Source organism: Fusarium vanettenii (genome assembly GCF_000151355.1).
Source record: "Fusarium vanettenii 77-13-4 chromosome 5 genomic scaffold NECHAsca_5_chr5_3_0, whole genome shotgun sequence".
NCBI lineage: Eukaryota > Fungi > Ascomycota > Sordariomycetes > Hypocreales > Nectriaceae > Fusarium > Fusarium vanettenii.
This window is the reverse complement of record NW_003315878.1, coordinates 1056683-1077402: the sequence shown is the minus strand read 5'-3', so window position 1 is coordinate 1077402 and position 20720 is coordinate 1056683. Positions and strand designations below refer to the sequence as shown.

General features: G+C 53.6%; 5 protein-coding genes across 5 annotated transcripts; 4 read left to right on the top strand and 1 right to left on the bottom strand.

The window, feature by feature from the left end:
* Positions 1–941: 941 nt before the first annotated feature.
* NECHADRAFT_100571 (uncharacterized protein) lies at positions 942–2623 on the top strand (the record flags this gene model as incomplete). The annotated part of the gene is made up of 3 exons (XM_003051174.1): positions 942–949; positions 1007–1701; positions 1752–2623. 3 exons carry the CDS (start codon positions 942–944, stop codon positions 2621–2623), a joined length of 1575 nt encoding a protein of 524 aa, XP_003051220.1.
* Positions 2624–2889: 266 nt separating this feature from the next.
* Positions 2890–4748, bottom strand: NECHADRAFT_61211 (uncharacterized protein). Its single transcript, XM_003050785.1, has 2 exons — positions 4306–4748; positions 2890–4254 (listed from the first exon to the last, which is right to left on the bottom strand). Exons 1-2 carry the CDS (start codon positions 4692–4694, stop codon positions 3054–3056), a joined length of 1590 nt encoding a protein of 529 aa, XP_003050831.1. The 5' UTR covers positions 4695–4748; the 3' UTR covers positions 2890–3053.
* A 321-nt stretch (positions 4749–5069) lies between these two features.
* Positions 5070–5976, top strand: NECHADRAFT_102660 (uncharacterized protein). The gene is made up of 4 exons (XM_003051173.1): positions 5070–5203; positions 5292–5326; positions 5400–5457; positions 5519–5976. The coding sequence occupies exons 1-4, from the start codon at positions 5113–5115 to the stop codon at positions 5698–5700; spliced, it is 366 nt and encodes a 121-aa protein (XP_003051219.1). The 5' UTR covers positions 5070–5112; the 3' UTR covers positions 5701–5976.
* A 3869-nt stretch (positions 5977–9845) lies between these two features.
* Positions 9846–12246, top strand: NECHADRAFT_41232 (uncharacterized protein; the record flags this gene model as incomplete). The annotated part of the gene is made up of 4 exons (XM_003051172.1): positions 9846–10402; positions 10454–10729; positions 10783–11571; positions 11628–12246. The coding sequence occupies 4 exons, from the start codon at positions 9846–9848 to the stop codon at positions 12244–12246; spliced, it is 2241 nt and encodes a 746-aa protein (XP_003051218.1).
* Positions 12247–18420: 6174 nt separating this feature from the next.
* NECHADRAFT_40860 (uncharacterized protein) lies at positions 18421–19878 on the top strand (the record flags this gene model as incomplete). The annotated part of the gene is made up of 1 exon (XM_003051171.1): positions 18421–19878. One exon carries the CDS (start codon positions 18421–18423, stop codon positions 19876–19878), a length of 1458 nt encoding a protein of 485 aa, XP_003051217.1.
* Between the last annotated feature and the right edge of the window lie 842 nt (positions 19879–20720).

Below are 20720 nucleotides of genomic sequence, written 5' to 3'. Positions count from 1 at the left end.
AAGAGTTTGGCTGACATTTCAAGTTTCCTCTCGGCTGCTTACTGTAGATCGTGATTGATAACTGCATAGTGTAGACCATATTGATGCTGCTGCCATCGAGGCCGAGTCCGCATCTGTAGTCACAGCAAATTTTCACCTATAAATGAACTTTTAAGCCTAAACAATGGGCAAACGAGGATCGCTACCCAACTGTCTTCACCGCTCTAGACTCTGAAAAGACATATGGGGCTGTTTGTAGAGATCGGCGATCGTTGAAACGGCCATATGGAGACGGTCATGCGCGATGTTGCCGTGACTCAAACTCCGGCAATCTACATGATCGATTTTTGAGCCTGGCATTTGAGGTATCATTCGTCCGGTTTGATACGAAACAGTATGTTTCTAGAACATTGCGAAATGCTCATAAGCGTACTTGTCTTGTAAGTGTTTGTTCAAGTTTTGTCGCTAAGTGTCTTTCCATAGCTGTAGGTCTCTTGCTCATGGTAGCATACCAAGGCATCTGCCATCCCCAATACTGTTCAAAAGTCACAAGATATGGCCGCGTGATGAGGGTAATCCAATCATTCTAGACCCTCCTAATGCTATTCCACTTACAACCCAAGCCAAAGCGTCAAGGGCGTCTCTAACAAAGAGATCGAGAAACAGGTGGGGCAAGCGCGGGGGCTCCCGACGATCCGGTCTGAAAAGAGAGTGGGTCGCTGCCTGCTCCGAGTCACGTGCTCTCCCGTCATCTCGCACTAAACGCGCGACTGCCTGGCCGTGAACGCGTCGTCATCAATCAATATCAAGCCCGCCTCAACTGGTGAAGCTTCATCAGCTACGCTACATCCCCGTCTCTGCCTGGGCCTCAGTTTTTGGTCTTTGATTCCAAACCTGCTTGACTTGCTTTCTTCTCCTTCTTCATGTCGAAATAAACTGCGTCAAGTGCTGAAGCATTCACCATGCCTGCGTACGTCGCTGGACGTGTCACGTTCCCCTTTGACTCTCCAACTAACTAGGCTTCCAGTCCGGGCGATCAACACACGACCGTGACGAATCCCTTCGAGGAGCCGCGTCAGCGAGTTTCAGAATGGGCCGCAAAGGACATTGCTACCATTGCTGCGAAGCTTGATAAGCAGCTTGGTCCAGAATACATCTCTGCTCGTGCAGGTCCTGGTGGCACCAAGGTCCACTACCTCACCGCCGAAAAGTGCATCACGTTGGCAAACGAGGTATTTGGCTTCAACGGATGGTCATCCTCGATCCAAAATATTCAGGTCGATTTCGCCGACGAGAACCCCCAGACGCAGCGTGTCAGCATCGGTCTGTCTGTCATTGTGCGAGTTACTCTACGAGATGGCACATACCACGAAGACATCGGATACGGATCGATTGAAAATGCAAAGGGAAAGGCGATGGCCTTTGAAAAGGCTAAGAAGGAGGGTACAACCGATGGACTGAAGCGCGCCCTGAGAAGCTTTGGCAACGTCCTGGGTAACTGCATCTACGACAAGGACTATGTGAAGCAAGTCACCAGAGTGAAGGCTGAGCCGGTCAAGAAGTTTGACCAAGACAATCTTCATCGTCACTCAGACTTTATCAAGCGCGACGTTCCAAAGATTGAGCCCGTGGCGCCTCCCCCCCCTGCGGCTCCTACGACGACAATCGTCAAGACCGAGCCCGCGCTCCCCATGTCGGAGTCATTTGATGATTATCTCGGAGGTATACTGTCCTCGGATGGATTTGAGGAAATCGAGGCTGAATATCTGTAGAGCTCGACGAGGCCGACTTCTGCGTGCCAGAAGATGGGCACCCGGACGAAATCATGTTGGCCACATCGATCTTGGGCCAGGGTTCAACATCGAACTCGACATCGAACTCGACGTCAAATTCGACGTCAAACAATGCGCCTCAACGAATCCAGCAGCAACCTAACAGGTCGATTTCTACTGGACCCGCGAGCCGCCCACCGCAGACGCCAAACCAAGGGCACCAACGCCCAGACCCCTCGAACGGAGGTCCAGCCGGATTTTCAAATCGTCCCCAGCCTGGAGTTAGTGGTCGCACAACTCCAAACCAGAACGGAAACCCTCGGCCACCGCCAAATGCGCCTCAAAACATGCCCGAAACTGTAGGGTTCTTCTCTGCCAAGGCCGTCAACCAGCTCCCCGAGTCTTCGCTGCAAGGATCGACTAATGCTCGCCTTGCGGTGCCTCATGGCCAACAAGCCTTCAATCCCAAAGCAGAAAGCCCGTCCATTCGAAAGACTCCTGGTATCGACCACAACTCATCTAAGCCTGTCGCGAGGAACGGTCAGCATGTTGCCCCATCTAGCAGCCAGGCGAGCCGTGCGCCACATTCCAACACCAGCAGCTTCACCCCTGTGCGCCCATCCATGCCGAGCTCTCAGAGCTCCCGGGGAAATGTCGTGAACCCCTCGCTAGATCATGCTCGGCGAATTGGTGCACCAGGTGGCTCGGGTAGTCCCCTGGCTAACCGAGGATCGTACCGACCACCAACCATCAAAAGACCGGCGCCTGCTGACGGAAGACCTCCTTTGGCTGATCTCCCTGCGAACGGCAGTGGATCAACAGGCGCTTCTACAGTGAATGGGGCTGAACCAAAGAGGCAGAAGATGGCGTAGACGTTGAAACTGGGACCCGGGTTCGGACAGGATGGGAATGGCATCACGGAGTCGGGCGCATCGGTATGGAAAGGGATTCATCATTTGCAAGGAGCTTAGGTCTGGGATTGTTATGGTATTCAAGAAAGCAGTAGAGAATGGCTGGGAGCCTAGGATTGACCAGCAGAAAGCTGGCATTTGTCTCTAGAACTGCTATGCAGACAATGTATTCATGATATCAACACTTGAGCTGCAGTATAGCCTCACGTTTGTTCTATATAAGCTGTGAAGTTCGACATTGAGTTGGATATGATGCAATTGTGCAACTCTTTCTATTTTACATTGGTTTTGCCCATTACATTCATGGCGTTAGTTCCTGTCTCATCCACCCCCAATTGATATATCCAATACAAGTGAGACGGTGCCCCTTTTATACACGCACACATTGGTCTTATTTTGAGGTCAGCTTGGCCAGCCCAGAACGAGCCTGCTTGGCGGCTTGAGGATAGTCAAGCTTGGTCGCCATGTCAATACACTGATTGTACTTCTTGCGAGCTAGGTCATGGTTGCCTAGCATAGCAGCAACGTCGCCCCAGTTGCAGAGGGCGACGGCACAAGCCTCATCACACTCGGGTGTACGCTCGCTGCTCTGAACATCCTTGGCATGGACGTATGCATTCTTGGCCCAGTTTTGAGCGGCCTCGAGGCAATCCTTCCTGGTGGCAGGCATGGCCGGGTCGTGCAGCTCCTTGATCACATCCGACGTCTCGCCGGCGCTGATGGGGACGAAGATGGGGTGCTGGGCGAAGCTAGCGGCTAGGTTGTTCATGATGACGGCGCGGTGGCAGGGGACCTCGCAGAGGCGAAGGGCCTGGAAGAAGAGGGGGATAGCGAGGTGGAACTGGGACTTGCGCTCGTAGTCGCGGCCCAAGGACTCCATGGCACCGCCCATCTGTTCCGGGTTGAGCCAGTCGCCCTCACCAGGCTTCACGCCGTCGTCCTTGCGGCGGCGGTACTCCTTGAGGGCGGTCTCGACGGCCCAGATGAGGTGCTTTTGCGAGTTGTCGGGTTCGAGGACATGTTCGTCGGCGTAGAGCTCTCCGAGCTTGATAGCGATTCCAACAGTCTTGGTGAGCAGTCGTTGACGCTTATGCCAGAGGCTCTCCGGCACAAAGTCTTCGTCCTTGTTCTCTGATTCAGTAGTAGGGGTAGCATTATTAGCGGCGACAGAGGCCTCAGCGGCATCAGTGGTCTCCGATGGTGCCTTGAGGAGTCTGCCCTCATCGCTGACTCGGCCATCCTTAACAGAGTGCTCCATTACACTAATCCACTTGTTGCAGTCGGCCAAAACGCCCTCTAAAACCTGCAGAGATCCGGTATAGTTTGTGATGAGCTGGAGCCAGTGGGCAGTCTGCAGACGAATGCCGAGAACCTCGTCCGAGAAGGGATCCAGGCCATGCTCGGCGCACTGCTCCATGGCGCGCTTGTAGTATTTGAGAGCGAGCTCGGCATCGGGGCTAATGTTGGTATAGTACAGGGCGCGTCGCAGGGAGTTGGCGATGGGCTTGGGGTATCTCGTGAATTGGTAATGGTAGAAGTAGGTAAAGTAGAGGTAGACAGTGTAGCCGGCGATGACGGAGACGACGCCGAGTCTTTATTTCCCGTCAGTGGCGCATAAGGATGGGGGCATACAAGTCACTTACATGAACAATCCCAGCGTTGTAGCTCCGGGACTCTGGCGAAAGGCTGTCTTGATACCAGTCGGGCTCATGGCCACGACCAGACTGCGCAGACCAGCACCAAGGGCACGGCCGGCGAATTGGCGAAAGGTGATCTGAGGCTGAGGCGGTTGGCTCTTCTTGGGCAGCTGATTCCTCTTGGCCTCGAGCTCCTTGTCCGAGCGATCGGCGGAAGCATTGGCCTTCGGGCCGTTGGCCTGGAATCGGCGTTGGTCCGGCCGGAGCGGGATGACGGCGCGGAAGCTGAGGTTGACGGAGCGCGACCGGAGGTGGACGGAGAGCAGACCCGAAGTCGCATGCTGCAGGCATCTCCCACGAAGGGGCCTCAGCGAGGCGACGGCCGAGACCGACATGGCTGGCCTGCTATGGGAAGCAATGGACAGACGATGGTCGGGGGGCAATCCCACGTATGATGAGGGGCGAGGTTTTTGGTGATGTCGTAAACCCCATGAAAAGCTGCAAGTCGTCTAATGGATCCCATCTGGCCATGACGGCTACGCACGGGCCAACCTCGGCGAATGCTGGCCCGTGCGTTTCCAATCAGGCAAGCACTAACGGACGCTGTTAGGCTGTGGCCGAGGCTCTTTGAACCTTGGAAGGCGGGAGGGGAGCCCTGTAGTTAGGGATCCTTTTGGTGGGGGCCTGGGGGAAGCAAAGCCCAAACGATGGCATATGACGGAATCTTTAAAGCTCTCACACTCTCTGTCTCTTCTTGTCCTCACTCACAACCCATTCACTCAATCATCTTGTCCATTCTCTACACTCGTCACCATGTCTGGAAAGTTCGAGCCAAAGACCCCCGTGAACTTGGATCCCCCCAAGGACGACCCTATCTCTCCGGAGGAGCTTGCTGCAGCTGACGGTATGGCCATGTCCCCCGCCATGATGAGGAGTCTCCAAACCTCATTGAACCTTCTGCAAATTTTGAACTTGAGCTAATTCTATGACAGGTAGAGATGGAGGCAAGTGCTACGTGGCCATCAAGGTATGTCAAGACGCATGCACCGTACAACTCGTCCTCTCCAAGGAACACGGCTGAACCATCTGCAATGAATTAGGGCAAGGTCTACGATGTCACGGGCAACAAGGCCTACCAACCAGGAGGATCATACAACGGTAATTCTCTGCGTATCCCATGAGTCAACATGATCCGAATTGACCAACACTGCTACTCTAGTCTTTGCTGGCAAGGACGCCTCGAGGGCGCTGGGAAAGACCTCGACCAAGCCCGAGGACGCGCGGGCAGACTGGCAGGATCTGGATGATAAGGAAAAGGGCGTCCTCAACGACTGGGTCACGTTCTTCTCCAAGCGGTACAACGTCGTCGGCGTCGTGGAGGGTGCCACAAACATGGATTGACTAGCCGAGTTGCCTCCGAGCGTCCAAGTCAAGCTGTAGATTTTCCCAAACTTGAGCCCGACCCCCCTTCCTTTTGGTGCCTCGTGTGCAGTGCAGTCACCTAGCTCGTCTGATTTATTTCTCCGCTGCTGTGAGCCTTGTGGAGTGTGAGGCCACCTGGAGCATATTCGATCTCGTTGTTGCTCGCCGTGTGGTGGCCAGGGGATATATGAGCTGACGGAAAGTTACAATGCTTGTTTTAGTATGGATCTATCAACTTGTACTATTGCTTTTTTACTGGGACTCGACATCATACGACGACGGGGTCCATCATGTTGATACGAAACAACATCTTGGGAACCCACGGTCTGTGCTTGGAACCCCCATCTCCAGGTCACACCCCAGATGAGGACGCACCACAGACGTTTCCCCTTTCAAAGGCTGAATGCAAACCCGTTTCCCACACGGTTCCTATCCCTCTCTCATGCCGGCATCGTAGCACAGGCCGGGCCGCAGGTCTCTCCTCCCGCGGGCCAACCACCGCGCTCCTGGCTCCTCTGGGCACCGATGATGACTCCATGTTTGGGAGCCGAAGCACAACAGGGGACACACATCCTCCAGACCTGACAGGTCCGTTCCACATGGTGCAGTTCTTACGTGTTTGCAATTGGGAAAACCCCCGTGGCAAGATTTCTAGCTATCGTTGATGTGTAACCGCACGAGGTCCTCGACGACCCGGTTCACGGGCCTGCACGGCTCGCATATGTGCCGGGTCTAGAGCAAGCCCCGAAATGATTTAACTACGTACATATATATAAACTAACACACGATGAACCGTAAACGGCCAACCTCCCAGATATAGCCTCCCCCCTTAGCTAGACCAGCTCAGAGCATGGTCACTGGTCCTCCCTCCCACCGCCAATACCAAAGTGATGTACATGTTCAAGAACTTGACTGCTGAGAGCCCTGACTGGGCATATGCTGGCCACCCTGGTAGTTGTGCTGCCCCTGCATTTCCACGGTCTGCCACGCAGCTGCGCAGTCATCGCAAGGCACACACTGCCGCCACGAGTTCCGGAGAACCTTGACACCGAAGCATTGATGATTCGGGTCGTTGCGAGCAAAGTGGCAGTAGGATTTGAGGCGTAGTGTAGAATGGTTGCATAGGAACAAGAACTCTTCCCAGTCACACATGTTGGGTGGTTAAGGGGATTGTGCGAGGGGATTGGATGGTGAGTATCTGAGTTATCGAGGTCAGATGGAGTTGTGTATGGGAGTATTGGTCGCCTACGATGGTTGATTGTGCTTCAAAGCCTTGCATGTAGCGATGGAAGATGGCGGTAGGGTTGAATCTAGAGCGTAGAGTGTAGTACGGTTGCGAATTGAAGAAACTCTGTCTTGAAGAGGATGAGCAAGAAGAGTCTGACGAGGCAGGACTCGAGACCTTTATAGCCGTGGCAAGTCTGCCTTGACGTCAAGAGCCATCTCTCTGAAGACATGTATGTCCTGGTAGTTGCTGGTTCCTGTGGCTGTCGCCCACACGTTGAACGACCAGCGAGGGGCGGCATGGTTACAGATCCAACAGTCTCCGAGCTGACCCAGCATCTCATGCAAGGAATTTTGGTGGCACATGCGGTATTCTGGTCCGATGAGATCACTTTCCAAGTGTAGAAGTTCTCGTCGCCACGTTCCCAGCCACGTCCTTCTAAAAGGAGCATGTTGCAGGTGGACGAACGCAGATATCCGGGGGAAACGTGGGGAGGAGGGGCCAAGGACTCGATGCTCAGGTCACACAGTGTCGTTTGTGGCAGTTTGATAGAGATTGTCGATGGCGTCGAGTGTGGTAGCTGACAGCTGGGGTGCTGTACTGTGTTTACGAGCATGAGGGATGTCCAGCCGCATGGTGCTTGGGGATGAATGTTTGGCCTTGACTTCAAGGGTATTCCCACTGGGGCTCATGTCGATGAGGCAAACCACAAGCAGTTTGTCAAGAAACGTCCAATGACACTGACGCGTAGGTATCTCCTGCAAATGAATCACTGGAATCATGTGCGGTTCGCGACTCGACATGCACAAGAACATGCATGCGCGATCGACAGATGCTCCATATCGAGACAAAGCCAGGTTGGCTCAGGGGCGGTCTCCAAAGAATGAGTCCACGGGAGGATGCAGAAAAAGTTTGGCTAACGAACGGAGCCGATGCAGGCATCCCACTCAGGCTTGTCGGAGGCGTCGATGGGGAAAGAGAAAAGAACATGAAGAGAGGTTAAGAGAAGCAGGTGTCCGTTAGCGTGGTTTGTTCAGGTGGGAGAAGAGACAACAACCCAGATGCCATGTCTTTTGTCAAGGTGAGATGGCATACGCATCCATGGCATGACATTAGGGCCATCAGAGACACGCATGATGCAGTTGTCGATGCCACTGGGCACTTGAAGTCTGGTAGAAGACAATAAGACGTTGCCAATGAGAGACGGGAAGAGAAAGGCCCAATCAGAGGGCTGCCGCGACAGATGCCGGCAAGATGGTGATTCCTGACTGGAGATGATGACCTGCCCAGGTACGCAGTTGCGGAGGGAGGTTAGTTTGACCTCGTGCATGGTCGGAATTTCCAACAGACGATGGGATGAGAAATTCCCACAATTGTGTTGGAATGGGTCGCATTCTGTGGATGGAAAAGATGGATGGGTGGCGCAGCTGTGATGAGCCTCGTCGGAGGTTTGGGCTCTGGAGAGAGAATTACTGAGTTGGTGGTGGTGGTGGTGGCTCATGGGTGTGCCAAGATTGCACATTGCGCCCAAGCATCGTGAGATTTCTCAAATGAGGACGAGGAATTGAAGAGGAGTAAATGCACGAGTGTGCGAGCAACTCATCAAATGAATAAATGGATGGATGAAATGCGGTGATGGATTCCCCTCTAATCCGCATTTTTCATGGTTTGAGCCGCATCCTCGTGGTTCGCAAAAAGGCTTCCATGGTCCTTCTCTGCCTTGCGGTTGCCTTACAACGTCCTGGGTTGAAACTAGCCTCCTGATTGGCCACACACGCTTCGTGATTTGGTGCAACGCCTCCAAAAGTGAGGCGGCCCAGCGTAAAACCATTCTCCCTCAAAGAAACATCAACTGTCTGTCGTGCATGGATGGAGCCCAACAATTCTCATTCATCTTGGACCTGATTCATCGCTGCTTGGGATCGAGTCCTTGTCCCTCCCTCCCCCCTTTTTTTCTCCTTTTCTTTCACCCTCTGCCGCTTGCTCGTCCGCCACTTCCTGCCTCGTTCATTCTTGTCATCTCTCACTGGCTTCCAACAAGGTACCTTGCTTAGGTAGCCCGTGACGCGAAGCTTCAACTCCCTGACCTCATACTCGCTCCGCGAACCTTGACTCGACGCCTTTCGACTCTCAGCCTTCAAGCGCCATTATTGCATCTCATCAGACAGCCTAGCATTCAGCATACAGCTTATACCATCAAACCGTCTATACAGCTTAGCATAGCACAGCACAGCACAGCACAGCACAGCGCTCGTCATCACACTTAGTCGTCGAACCTGGATCCCTCCCCGAGACCAACCCCCGCACCTGATGAGGCTCTGCGATCCCGCTCCTCCGGTCTTGGGCTACCTGTATGCTTTTTTCTGTTGATTCTTGAATTTTTGGAAACCCTGCGTACCACTTGGCTTGTTTGTTTGCAACATCGTGAGCCTTTGAGACTAGATGATATCCCTTCACACTACTATACAGAAAACCATCTACACCCCTTTCCCAGTCCAGTCTTTGCATCTTGCGGCCCTTTGTTTTGTTGCATCTCCATCCATTCTTCTTCTCAGTCCCCAATCCATACCTTGCACAGCCAACGAACAGTCCCTCAAACAACACCTCTGATGCCCTTCAGTCCTCTTCTTACCCCTACTCCTACTCCTTACCCCTTGTGGGATGGCCGGTTGAACTCGGACAACGTCCCAGCCAGACGCTGACCTCGAGGCATGAGTAGTTGACCGACTCTTGCTTCCTCGTTCCTACCAACATTGTTACAACCTCGCATTCATATTAGCAACCTCCCTCGCCCATGAAGGCCACTGTTTCTCGGTATACAGTACGAGATCAACACCAGGACAGCCATACTCTTCCTCACCTGTAACTATACCGGGCTTCCCTGGACAATATCTTTACCATGAACAACTACAACCCTTCTCTGGGCCGGGGCAGAGGTGTCAACAACTCCTCCCAGGCGCCCCAACAAAGCTCAATATTGAGTCACTTTCCTCAGTCAAGACCTCAGGCCGGAGTACCCCCTCACTGGAACTGGGGTAATGGTCCCTGGAACCCTCTGGATTTCTCTGGTCCTCCCAACGATAGCCAAACTCACCAGCAAATCCTTGGCGCTTCCACTTTCGAGTTCCCTGGCCAGAGCTATCGGAATAAGCCCCCCCTATCCGAGTGTGAAACCTTGCCAGATTCCACCTATGGAAGCGGTCTGACCCAGAGCAATGCCAATATCTCCAATTATGGCGGCGAGGATCCCGACCCCGAGTCCAACGCTGAGGCCCAGCTTGTTGGGAGGAATCTACAATCCCTCCAGCTTCAGACCCAATCTGCAGTCGATGATTCTCACTTCCCATGGAACCGCTCTCGCCCCCCTGCGAGCATTGCCACAGCCCCAGTCAAGGGAGAGCGGCTTCACCCGTGTCCGACATGCTCCAAACAATGTCGGACTAGGTCCGAGTTGAGGTATGTCTGGCAACTCTCGATATGAGAAAATGCCTGGCTCACGTTTATTAGAAAGCATGTGTTGAAGCATACCCTACCCTTCCACTGCGATGTCCATGGATGCTCGCGCGACAAAGGTTTCACCTCTCGGAACGACCTCGACAGACACAAGAGGACCGTCCATGGGGATCGCTCAGTAGCCGGTCGTGTTTTCGTGTGTACTCTTGATGGCTGCGCCAAGAAGAAGATCAAGCTCTGGCCGAGGGCAGATAATTTTCGGTGCCACCTCTCACGCATCCACGGAAAACAGTACCGCGCTGATGATGACCTCGGCGAGTATGTTTATCGGTATGTTCAAGTCCCCCCATCTCATCCTCTCAACTATTGCTTAAACAGGCCAGCTCTCCACCTCCATCGCAAGATCTCCAAGGCGTGGGAGGATCTGCTATGGATTACATGCCGAGCCAAGGCTCTCAGTTCGCTCTCCCTCCCTCGTCTGAAATCATCATGCCATCCGCTTTCCGCGACCCGTATAATGAAGAATCGAGGCGTCGGGCCTCGCAGCTTCAGACCAACAACCAGTCCTTGCCCCGGATCTCGACTGCAAACTCCTTCGATCGAGACTCATCGAACCTCCCCCCTGTCCAAGAAGGCGATGGGTATTGCATTGCTCCAGGCTACTTGAACGGGACGGCCTCGAACACCGGGATTTCCCTCTCCCCAACTGGATGGGAATCCACAAATCCCAGTGAACGGAACCTTTCTGGAAGTAGTCAAAGTGCTTTTGGATCTGAACCACAGGGGACCGCTCCATCGACGACCATGGAAGACACATTCCGGGATAATCAATCGGATATCGGGGTGTCTGGCACACAAAGCTCGAATACCGAAGACCAAGAGCCCGAGCAACCTGATATCAGGATGACAGATGCAGATGACACCCCTGCTGCAACGTCAACCCCACGAGGTCAAGCTTCAAAGGACTCGTCCAGTCCAAGCCGGGAATCGGTGAAGGCTGTCCTGGACAGGATTCCCAAAGACTGGATCGAGAACTACCTCAAAGTCAAAGACGGCTCTGCTGGATCCAAGGATGATTCCTCAAAAGAAGATACGGCCGTCGGCAAGGGCCAGAATCAAATGCATCAATGTCCAGAGTGCCCAAAGACGTTCTCCAGGCAGTGCGAGCTCAAGTAAGTACCGGCCATCCTGGACCATCCAGCATCTAGATACTAACACGCACCCTTAGGAAGCATCTTAAGAGGCACTCTAAGCCGTACGGTTGCACGTTCCCCAACTGTCGAAAGGTTTTCGGCAGCAAGAATGACTGGAAGAGACACGAAAGCATCCAACACTACCAGCTCGAGACGTGGAACTGTGACCATCCCAAGCCAAATTCGACAGAGGTGTGCGGAAAGGTCTGCCACCGCCGCGAGAGTTTCCGGAATCATCTTACCAAGGAGCACTCCATCTTGGACTCGACCGCGATCGAGGAGAAGCTCGACTGCTGCCGGAAAGGACGACATTGCGATGTCAAGTTCTGGTGCGGCTTCTGCGTCGAGATCATTGAAATCACCGAGGCCGAGAATGCATGGGCCAAGCGATGTGACCACATCGATGATCACTTCTGTGGCCGCAATCAGCCCTTGAAGCGCATCTCCGAGTGGAAGCACGAAGATCCAAAGGACAACGAGGCCAGCCCAACTCGTGAGACCGAGCCGGACTCGCCACCACAGTCTTCCACTTCCAACACGGGCCTGAGGTCCCCGAATAGCTCTACTCCAACTGCCGAGGAGGCCAAGAAGAGCACCCCAACTCAATACATGTGGGTTTGCGTGAGTCTTGACCTGTCCTCGCCGCATAAATAGAAACTAGCTAACCTCAACAACCAGTGCAACTGTAGTCAATACCACAACTATACGAGCAGAACAACAGGCTGCTGCTTCGAATGCAACCACAACCGTTGTACGGGTTGCAAGGTCAACAGGGTGTCGGTCGACAACGAGCGACTGGATTTGGGCTAAACGCTATCTTCCAGCAAGGGCGAGTTCTTTTTCCTTCTTCTTTTCTTCTTGGGGTTTTTGGTTTGGTTCGAGAACTGGGTGGCCGCGTAGGCTGAATGATGGTTTGATTACTGCTTTGATGATATGGATGGATAGATATACGATGGATGATATACCCTACTTACTACCTGGCGTGCTTGGATACAATTGTTGAAGACAGAAAAGGGGAGGCCAGCGGTTTGGGCGAGTATTTTCTACTACTATATGATTTACGACGACTTCTTTTCCCTTGTTGAGTCAGGCACTCTGCTGTTTGGGTACCTAGTTAATCATTCGCAAAGACATGGAGTGTTGGGCACAGGAACAAAGAATACAGGTTTTTTCTTAAACACAACATTGACATTGGAGCGCATGCTTTACAACGCGATAAACCCATTAACTTTGTAATTTAATAATGGACGGTGTGTATCACCCCTCGTCCTTTCAGCTGAGGCTATCCCGACATGCAGACTTACAGAAGCGGCACCTGATAATGCCGGCGGCAAGGATGAGGGTGGATGGGATCCTTGCCTCTTGGTTACTATACATGTCACTTATGATTTGATTCCTGTCATGATTTCCTGTGGGTGAGATTGGCAAAGGCCAGGCAGGCATAGGCGCCGGCATGACGAAAACCTGGGCCCCGGGCTGCAGAGACATGCAACGCCACAAGTGAATTCCAGCTTCCGGCTTGAACCGCGCGAAAAGACACAAGATGTCTAGGTACAGCGTCCTAAGCGCCCAAGGCGCGTATTCTCCAACCCAAAAGGGGCAACTACATCAGTAGGAGCAACGGGTTGGCTGGCTGGTTGGCTGGCTGGTTGGCGGGCTGTGTGGGAGGAACACCAGCTGCATCCCCATTCTAACCTCTACACCTGTAAGAGCCGCAGGAGGGTGACAAATTCCCCAGTCTGGTCACCGAGTTCATAGCCGCGTGGGTCTGTCTCAGTGGTCACATCCCGTCGTCAGGAAGCGCCCGAGCGGCTGGGCTAAACATTTAGTCGATGAGATCCCTCGCTAGCAGAAGTTGGCGATGGGGTGCGGAACCAAGGCGGTGTGAGTTGAAGGAAATCCAAGTGCCGAGATGTGATCGACAAGCCTGAAGCTCTTGCCAGCATCGTGGAAAGCCACCCAGGATCAGGATCTTGACGCAGATGAGCTGAACAGGGGCTGACGGTTGGGGGTCAGGTCTGGCAAACCGGTGGTAGTCGCCGTCATCGATAGCGTCCTGCATCCATCCTTTCCGCGAGGACTTCATAGTGCAGCTGCATTCCTGGTGGTTGGCCGGGAGCTGGGACACTGCGAGTTCATCACCAGAGTCAACTGACTGACCCTTGATGATAGATCATGTTGCACAGCAGAAAACTATCATCTTGTCGATGCCGTCGTGTCGTCAAAGGGCTAGGATTCAGGCCAAGAAAAAAGCAAATTCAAAAGTAAAGAACCATTAGCAGTGCCGAGTATAGACCAGGGAGGGGGCTGACCAGACTTGGTCGGCGAACATCAGGCACTTTGGCGCTCACGGTCCTATAGGAAAAGGTCTGGGGAAGTAGCCTATCCCACCCGTGTCTCAGACACGCAAGATCTGTCTTCAGGTCGAGTCGAGCTGGTCTGGGGATAGAGACGATGACCAACGGTAGGGGTGGTAGCTATGACGATCAAGGTGACGATGAGGGGAACAATGACAGGACGCATGTCAATAAAACACCCATGTAAGCTTTCTGGTGCGTCAGTTCGACAGGGTCCAAGACATTCAGGACCTAGTCATCCTGTGAGGTCAGGTATTGCTCGCAGAGAGATCCTAGTTGGGTCATTAGGAGACAAGCTGCAAAAGAAAGGGGCCCGCCGCCACAGAGGACCGCAACCACGGGCGCGGTCTGGCGGGCATCTTTTCTTTTTATTGAGCACTGTGGGCACATGAATGATACGTCGAGGGTCTCTGACAGCAGTTGATAGACATGACGGGGACGGAGGGCGGGCCAGCAAACAACGGCTTGAGACTGGTGGTGGGCCTCCTGTCGCATGCCAGTGTGCCCCAGACTCGTCAAGGCCCGCGGTTATCTCCTTTGTGAGCAAGGGGCGACGCCTCAAAGGGCTGAAGGATGAACTGTCCCAGGATAGCAATGAACCAGGAGCCCAAGATTGGAGGCGTCAAACTACCGAAAACAGCAAGGGCATGGATGAGGTGACATTCACTGCCAATCGCCGTCACCCCAGTTCGCCGTCGACCATTGGATGTGTTTTCAGCTCGATGATCTGCCGAAGAAGGCGTGAGTGTCCGGAAACGAGAAAAGATGCCCGGTGTGGGAACTTGCACCAGGTAGGACCCCATCTGCAGCCAACGATGGGTCTCTGTTCAGCCCCTCGTCCCTGGTGGCGCGGGTTGGGTTCTCACTGACGGGGCATTCAATACCCCTTGCTCAGCCCATCTAACCGGCGAGTTTTGGCATTGTGCATCGAGGGCTGCCAGCCGGCTGAGTGCCAAGATAGTTCTGGTTTGCGTTGACGAACATTGCCGCAGCCACAAGCCTCAGGGACTTGACAGAAGGTGTTGGCGGTTGGGGGCCACACAGCCCATGTGTTGTGTTACACAGCGATTCAGCTGTGCCTCCCACTGTCCAATCGAAGTGGATTAGAACGTCTCCAGGGGCCTTGCCGATCCGACAGGTCAGTGGACGAACCGGATAGACGGGACTTTTAGTCTGGGAGGACCAGGATCAAGACGATGTTGAACATCCAGACCACGGAGTAGGTACCAACAGAGGAGGCCAAGCCTGGGGGGGGACCGCAGCAGCTGTCGTTCGTTGGCAAAGCAGATTTAACATTATGTGTTGCCCCCACCACGATACGCTATCTGATAACTACCTGAGAGCGAAGCGAGGCATCCAGATGCGTCCAGTTTATGCAGCGCCGAGGTCTCGAGAGGACAGGTCTTGTCGGGGGTACTAAGCCGAAGAGGAATCTTGCTGACAGAAGTTTGAAATTCCCTTTTCAACAAGGTGGTATTTTGACACTCTTTGGCAGTGTAAAGTGTCTCTGATGATCAGCAAGCAATCTAGCGATATCAATGGCGGCGGTGCATGGGCGGCTGGCCTAACATCGTGCACCGGAGTTGGGGTGGGATTGAGCTCGATAGCTGACATGGGTGCCCCCTGACAGCAAGACGGGTCACTGGATGCCACCGAGGATGACAAGAAGCCAGGAATGGAGCAAAGAGCAAATATCAAGGCGTTCGAGATACAGCTTCAGGCACGGGATGACCGTGTGTATCAGATGCCAGGTGGATGGATGGGTGCAATTGGAGAAAAAGGGTTCTGGTACGGAGTACAGTTGCTCTTCACTCAAGCTGGGCGACGAGATGTTGTTGGTTGTGTCGTCCTAAAGTGGGGGCTATTCCTCTTTTGGAATGGCTGGATCAAACCTGCGTCGAACTCGGCCAATGAAGGAGGCTGAAAAGGGGTTAGCGGAGTCCTTTGAGTTCCACTTTCCTCTTTTCCCCACCAATCAAGCCCGCCTTGTCTGCCTTTTCTGCTGCCGTCTTTCCATAGTGGGCCCAAGGGTCCTTCCTCAGCTCCAGCGATTGGCGCACCGCTAATCTCGCGTTCTCGCTTGGCCATCACCCCCTTCATTCACCCCTTCACCCATCCCATCCCATCACGGCCGGCTCAAACCCAAGCTTCGGGGAGGGGAGGGGGGGAGACAAGAAGAAACTGGCATCCATTTCAGATGAGAAAACTTCCAGCGGCCACTCCCAGGCCCGACCTACCCGCCTGTCATCTACCACGATGCGATTCGACCGATACGCTAACGAGACGCTCGATCGGACTGCCGCTCCTCCTCCGATCCTAGAAATAGACAGCCCAAGCCGTTCTTGCTCTCCCGGCTGTCATTGATTGGAACGGAAATGGCTTAGCCTCATCCATCCCGCCCACATTACTCCAGCTCACCAACCAAACACCATCCCGCATCTCCATCTCTATCTCTCCATCTCTCTCTTCTCCATCAACCGTTAAGCTTAGCTGCTCCACCTCTGTGGGCTTCTTCGCTCGTGGCCTTTGCGCTAGACTAGGATCTGCCATTCCGTCACTCTCGTCATCGACTACCTCACCCAGGCCGTAGGGCGAGACGGACAGAGGGTCTTCCGTTGAGGCCCATGGCCTGCCGCGTCCTGGGAGTGGTCGACTCTCAACTGCCAGCTGGATCGCGCGCGGATAGCCTAGCCAAACATCACCAATAGTTGCCGTCAGAGAGGTCATAGCGGCGTCTAGACAGACGCCAAGCACCTACGCGCCAACAATGGCTTGAACAAGCCTCAAACCTCACCTCGATACCCACGTTTCTTTGTGCGAACGAGCGCCCCAAGCCTGAAGAATGCCAGCCATCGACGGTATCTGTCAAGAGGTTAATCTTGGTGGGCAACTAACTGACTCAAGATGGTTCCTGTTGACAGCCGTTTCAAGCCACTACCGTCCCCATCTACCCTCGGAGTCACGTCCGTCCGTCCATCTTCGCTCGCACGTCATTGTCCATCTCTTAGCGAATTTCCTCTCTCGGGTCATGGCTGATTCAATCTCTTCAAGTATCCACACAGCCACCGTTTATTCTGTCCTGCCACCGTTCTGCGGCAACGTGGTTGTCACCGCTGAAGACGAGGGTGCATGGCATTCAGAATCAAAGGGCCGGGACGGCGGAGCGGGCCACACTGGCGGTGGCGTCAAGGTCCTGTGTGCCTTGACTGGCAGCATACCCACGAGGACAAACGTTCGAGGTTCATCTGTCATGATGACAGCCTTTCAGAGTTTAATTCAACACAACTCTATACCCGAGGTAACGGCCATCAAGCCCATCCATAATGTGCAGGTTGTGCTGGCGCCGCACGAGAGCTGAGCTTCCCTCGAGAGGTCACTACTCACTGTCTTAGAACAAGCATCCATCAAAAGGCATCACCTGGGTGGACTCGCAGGCGATAGTGTTCTGCCTACAATAGGCAAGTGCTTTGGGGTCAAGTGAACCCCGGCCTCACCCCGACCCCGAGAAATCAAGAAGAATTGCGATAGCCACCCGGGGCGTCGAGTCGAATTCGGGCACTGACTGATCCAATGTCAAGGTTCCGAAGTGGTCTTTGGCGCGAACCACGTCCACTAACTCCGGTTAACCTACTGTTTCAGTCCAGAACGGACGGGGCCCGTCTGCCCACCCTTGAGCAAGCCAAGTACCAGGGTGCCAGGATGCCTAGGGCCTGGGATTGCTGCACTTGACAAGGAGGGCAGCAGAGATCAGCGCTTCGCCGGTCGTGGCTTGCCCCGCCACTCCCAATCCCGAGGTAGACAGGGAGGTACCCAGTACGAAGGTACAAAGGTACAACTAAGATGAGGCTCTGCTCAGGGAGTTGAGTGCTCCCACGCTTGAGGATGTGCAGAACAGCCCTCACAGGCGTCTTCGACCTCGAGACTGGGGTAGTCGGTCTCGCCTTAAAGATCAGCTTCCTCTCGCCCTCCCACAATGGAAACTTTTTTTACTTGGCTTGCTGTTCAGCAAACAGTCCCGGTTCATCACTTCCATTTTTCTTCAACGAGCCTTTCTTATCCCGGCCTTTCAACCCTGCCAGTCGTCTTTTGGTGCCTGGCTAACACACATTGTGCCCTGCATCGCATCGCATCCATCACCAAGTACACGCCTCATCTTCATATGTCATACCCGCGTACTCTTTTCATGATCTCAGTGCGACGCGTACATATGCTTCCTACTTCCCTGCCTTGAACCAATATTTTTCTATATTTCTCTTTTTATTACTCTCACTCTTGCCCTCTTGGGCAGTCTGGTGTATTCTTTTTTAGCTGCAAGCTAAGAAACACTGCCATCATGGAATACAGCGTCTTCCCTGGGGATAACAATGGGCTTGCGTCTGAACATCATTACCATCCCTATTCCAGCTCTAGCACGCATTACGGCAATCACCACTTCGAAGATCCCATTGATCCTCGTCTCCAACCTGCTACCATGCAACGATACCTCCAGGAGCAACAACCACCCTTGTGGTTCGAATCGCAACCGTGCATGCCAAACTCCTCCTATGGCTACTCTTCGATTGTCTCGTCGATTGCACCTGGCGCACAGTTTCGACACGACTCCCCGCTCTCATACCAGCAATCGTTGGCAACCAGCGATAATGACCCATACGTTGATAGCACCCAAGGCCCATCTACTCCTCCCAACAATGTCATCTCGTCCCCTCACATCGCCCCGCAAGATTCACACTCTCCTCGATTCATGCTCACTGGCCTTACCGACCCAGGCGCCGGCTCGGACAGTTCCACGTCGACTCCGTTCTATCATGACCATCATGATCATGACCCCAACCCCAATCTTTTCGCCTCGCTAAACAACCCAACCTATGGGGTTAACAACAAGGCTCAGACATTCGTGGCCTATCCCGACCTCCAGGACGCTGACACGGAAGATGCACAACAAGCCGACGATGGGTCCAGCAGTGATCTTTCCAGCCCAACCAACCGCGATGACGACGACGACGAGGATTACAAGCCCACGCGCCGAGCCAAGTCATCCCGAGCCCCCAAGAGTACCCCTCGCCGTGGGCGTCCAAGACGATCGAGCTCTGGTACAAATGCCAGCAAAACAAAGATTTCCAAGCCGAGGCCTTCATCTCGCGCTACCACGGCCCGCAGGCTGGTCTCGTCGACTGCTGTTAACACCAAAGTCTGCCCACACTGCAGCAACGGGTTCACAGATCAGGCAACGCTCCAGAAACACATCAACTCCCTCCACAAGCGTCCTTTCACCTGCGTCTTCCACTTTGCGGGGTGCGATAAGGTGTTTGCCAACAAGAACGAATGGAAACGTCACGTCTGGGCACAGCACCTGAACCTCCACTACTGGCTCTGCACCAATGGCGCATGTGGACATGCATCGACTCCAGAGGGCGGCGTCTACTCCAAGGAGCCAACCCATGGTCGAATCTTTAGGCGAAAGGACCTATTCACGCAGCACATCCGTCGGATGCACGCACCTGCTCATATTGTCAAGGCAGAGAAGGACAAGAACCTTCCTTCTGATTGGGTGGCGCAGGAGAAGATGATGCAAAATCGAGCAGTTCGACAGCGTTGCGAGCTGCCGCTGTTTATGCGTTGTCCTGCCCAGAACTGCCGCCTCGAGTTCAACAATGGCTCAAAGACATGGGACAACCGCATGGAGCACGTTGCCATTCACCTGGAGCGTGCGGCCAGCAATGAGGAGTCTGCGGTGCTGTTTGGCGGTGTCAACGATGTTGAACTCACAGAATGGGCGTCAAGCCCGAGCGTGAATGTCATTGAGTTGACCACGGGAGGATGGAAGACATGCCAACCTCTCAAGGCGACTAGAGTCGAGCTCTGCGAAGCTCCCAACATTGACACGATTCTAGACGAGGATGCCGAGGGCGAGGAGTGCACATACGAGTGATGCGAGAAGCATCAAGACTCGGCAGCATCAGGATCAGGACCCTCATCGTCGAGGGAGATTTGGGCGTTGTTGTTTGATTTTTATTGATGACTCCTTGGGCTAGGATCAGGGTTTGCACGGTGGGATATGATTAATTGGTGACGATGGATAATTTGCTGGCGTTCAAACTGGGGTTCTTCTCTTTTGTCGTCATGATACCACCATCGCATCGGCATGGAAGTTTTTTTTTTGGTTCCTGCGATGGAAGTTTTCTATAATGGGCATATATTTCCTTTTTCCTTGCTATCTTGTATGTAAAAATTTCCATGCCCTCTTTATGGGATGTCGCATTATTCATTTTTTTGGTTCATTCACTGGCATCATGAGCATTTCAGACGAGGGTCTTGTTATACGTTACATTACGGTAGAATACGGATCAGATAGAGGGTGACAATGTCGTTTACGAGTTTATGAAGAGGGGGGAATTTTACCAAGTTGTCAATTACTCATTGGTCCGCCAACACCAACACCAACAACCAATGGAACTCGGAAACGACAAAGACGTTGAGCTCATCTCGATCTCGTCAGTTCCGTCATGACCCGCAGAGCCTCAAGTCGCCCCGTTTTGCACTTTCATCCCTGTCTATGGCCTGTTTTTCCCCCATCTTTTCATTCCCAGCTCATGCAGTGAGAAAATCCTCCTTCAGCCATGGATCAGCCGCACGCATCAAGTCCAAAGTCCAAGCCCTCCCCCATGTACCATTTACCTTTTGTACCGTAGCAATCTCTCTCCCCTCGCTGCAGGAGGGCTGCATTCGAGATGCAGGACCAGTCCATTCCCACCCCCCCTCCTTTTATGAGTC

Coding starts and splice junctions, on each gene's coding strand:
- NECHADRAFT_61211 (XM_003050785.1), bottom strand. CDS start 4,694: ATGTCGGTCTCGGCCGTCGCCTCGCTGAGGCCCCTTCGTGGGAGATGC. Junction 4,255..4,305: donor ACAACGCTGGGATTGTTCAT/GTAAGTGACTTG, acceptor CGGGAAATAAAG/ACTCGGCGTCGTCTCCGTCA.
- NECHADRAFT_102660 (XM_003051173.1), top strand. CDS start 5,113: ATGTCTGGAAAGTTCGAGCCAAAGACCCCCGTGAACTTGGATCCCCCC. Junction 5,204..5,291: donor GGAGCTTGCTGCAGCTGACG/GTATGGCCATGT, acceptor ATTCTATGACAG/GTAGAGATGGAGGCAAGTGC. Junction 5,327..5,399: donor AGTGCTACGTGGCCATCAAG/GTATGTCAAGAC, acceptor GCAATGAATTAG/GGCAAGGTCTACGATGTCAC.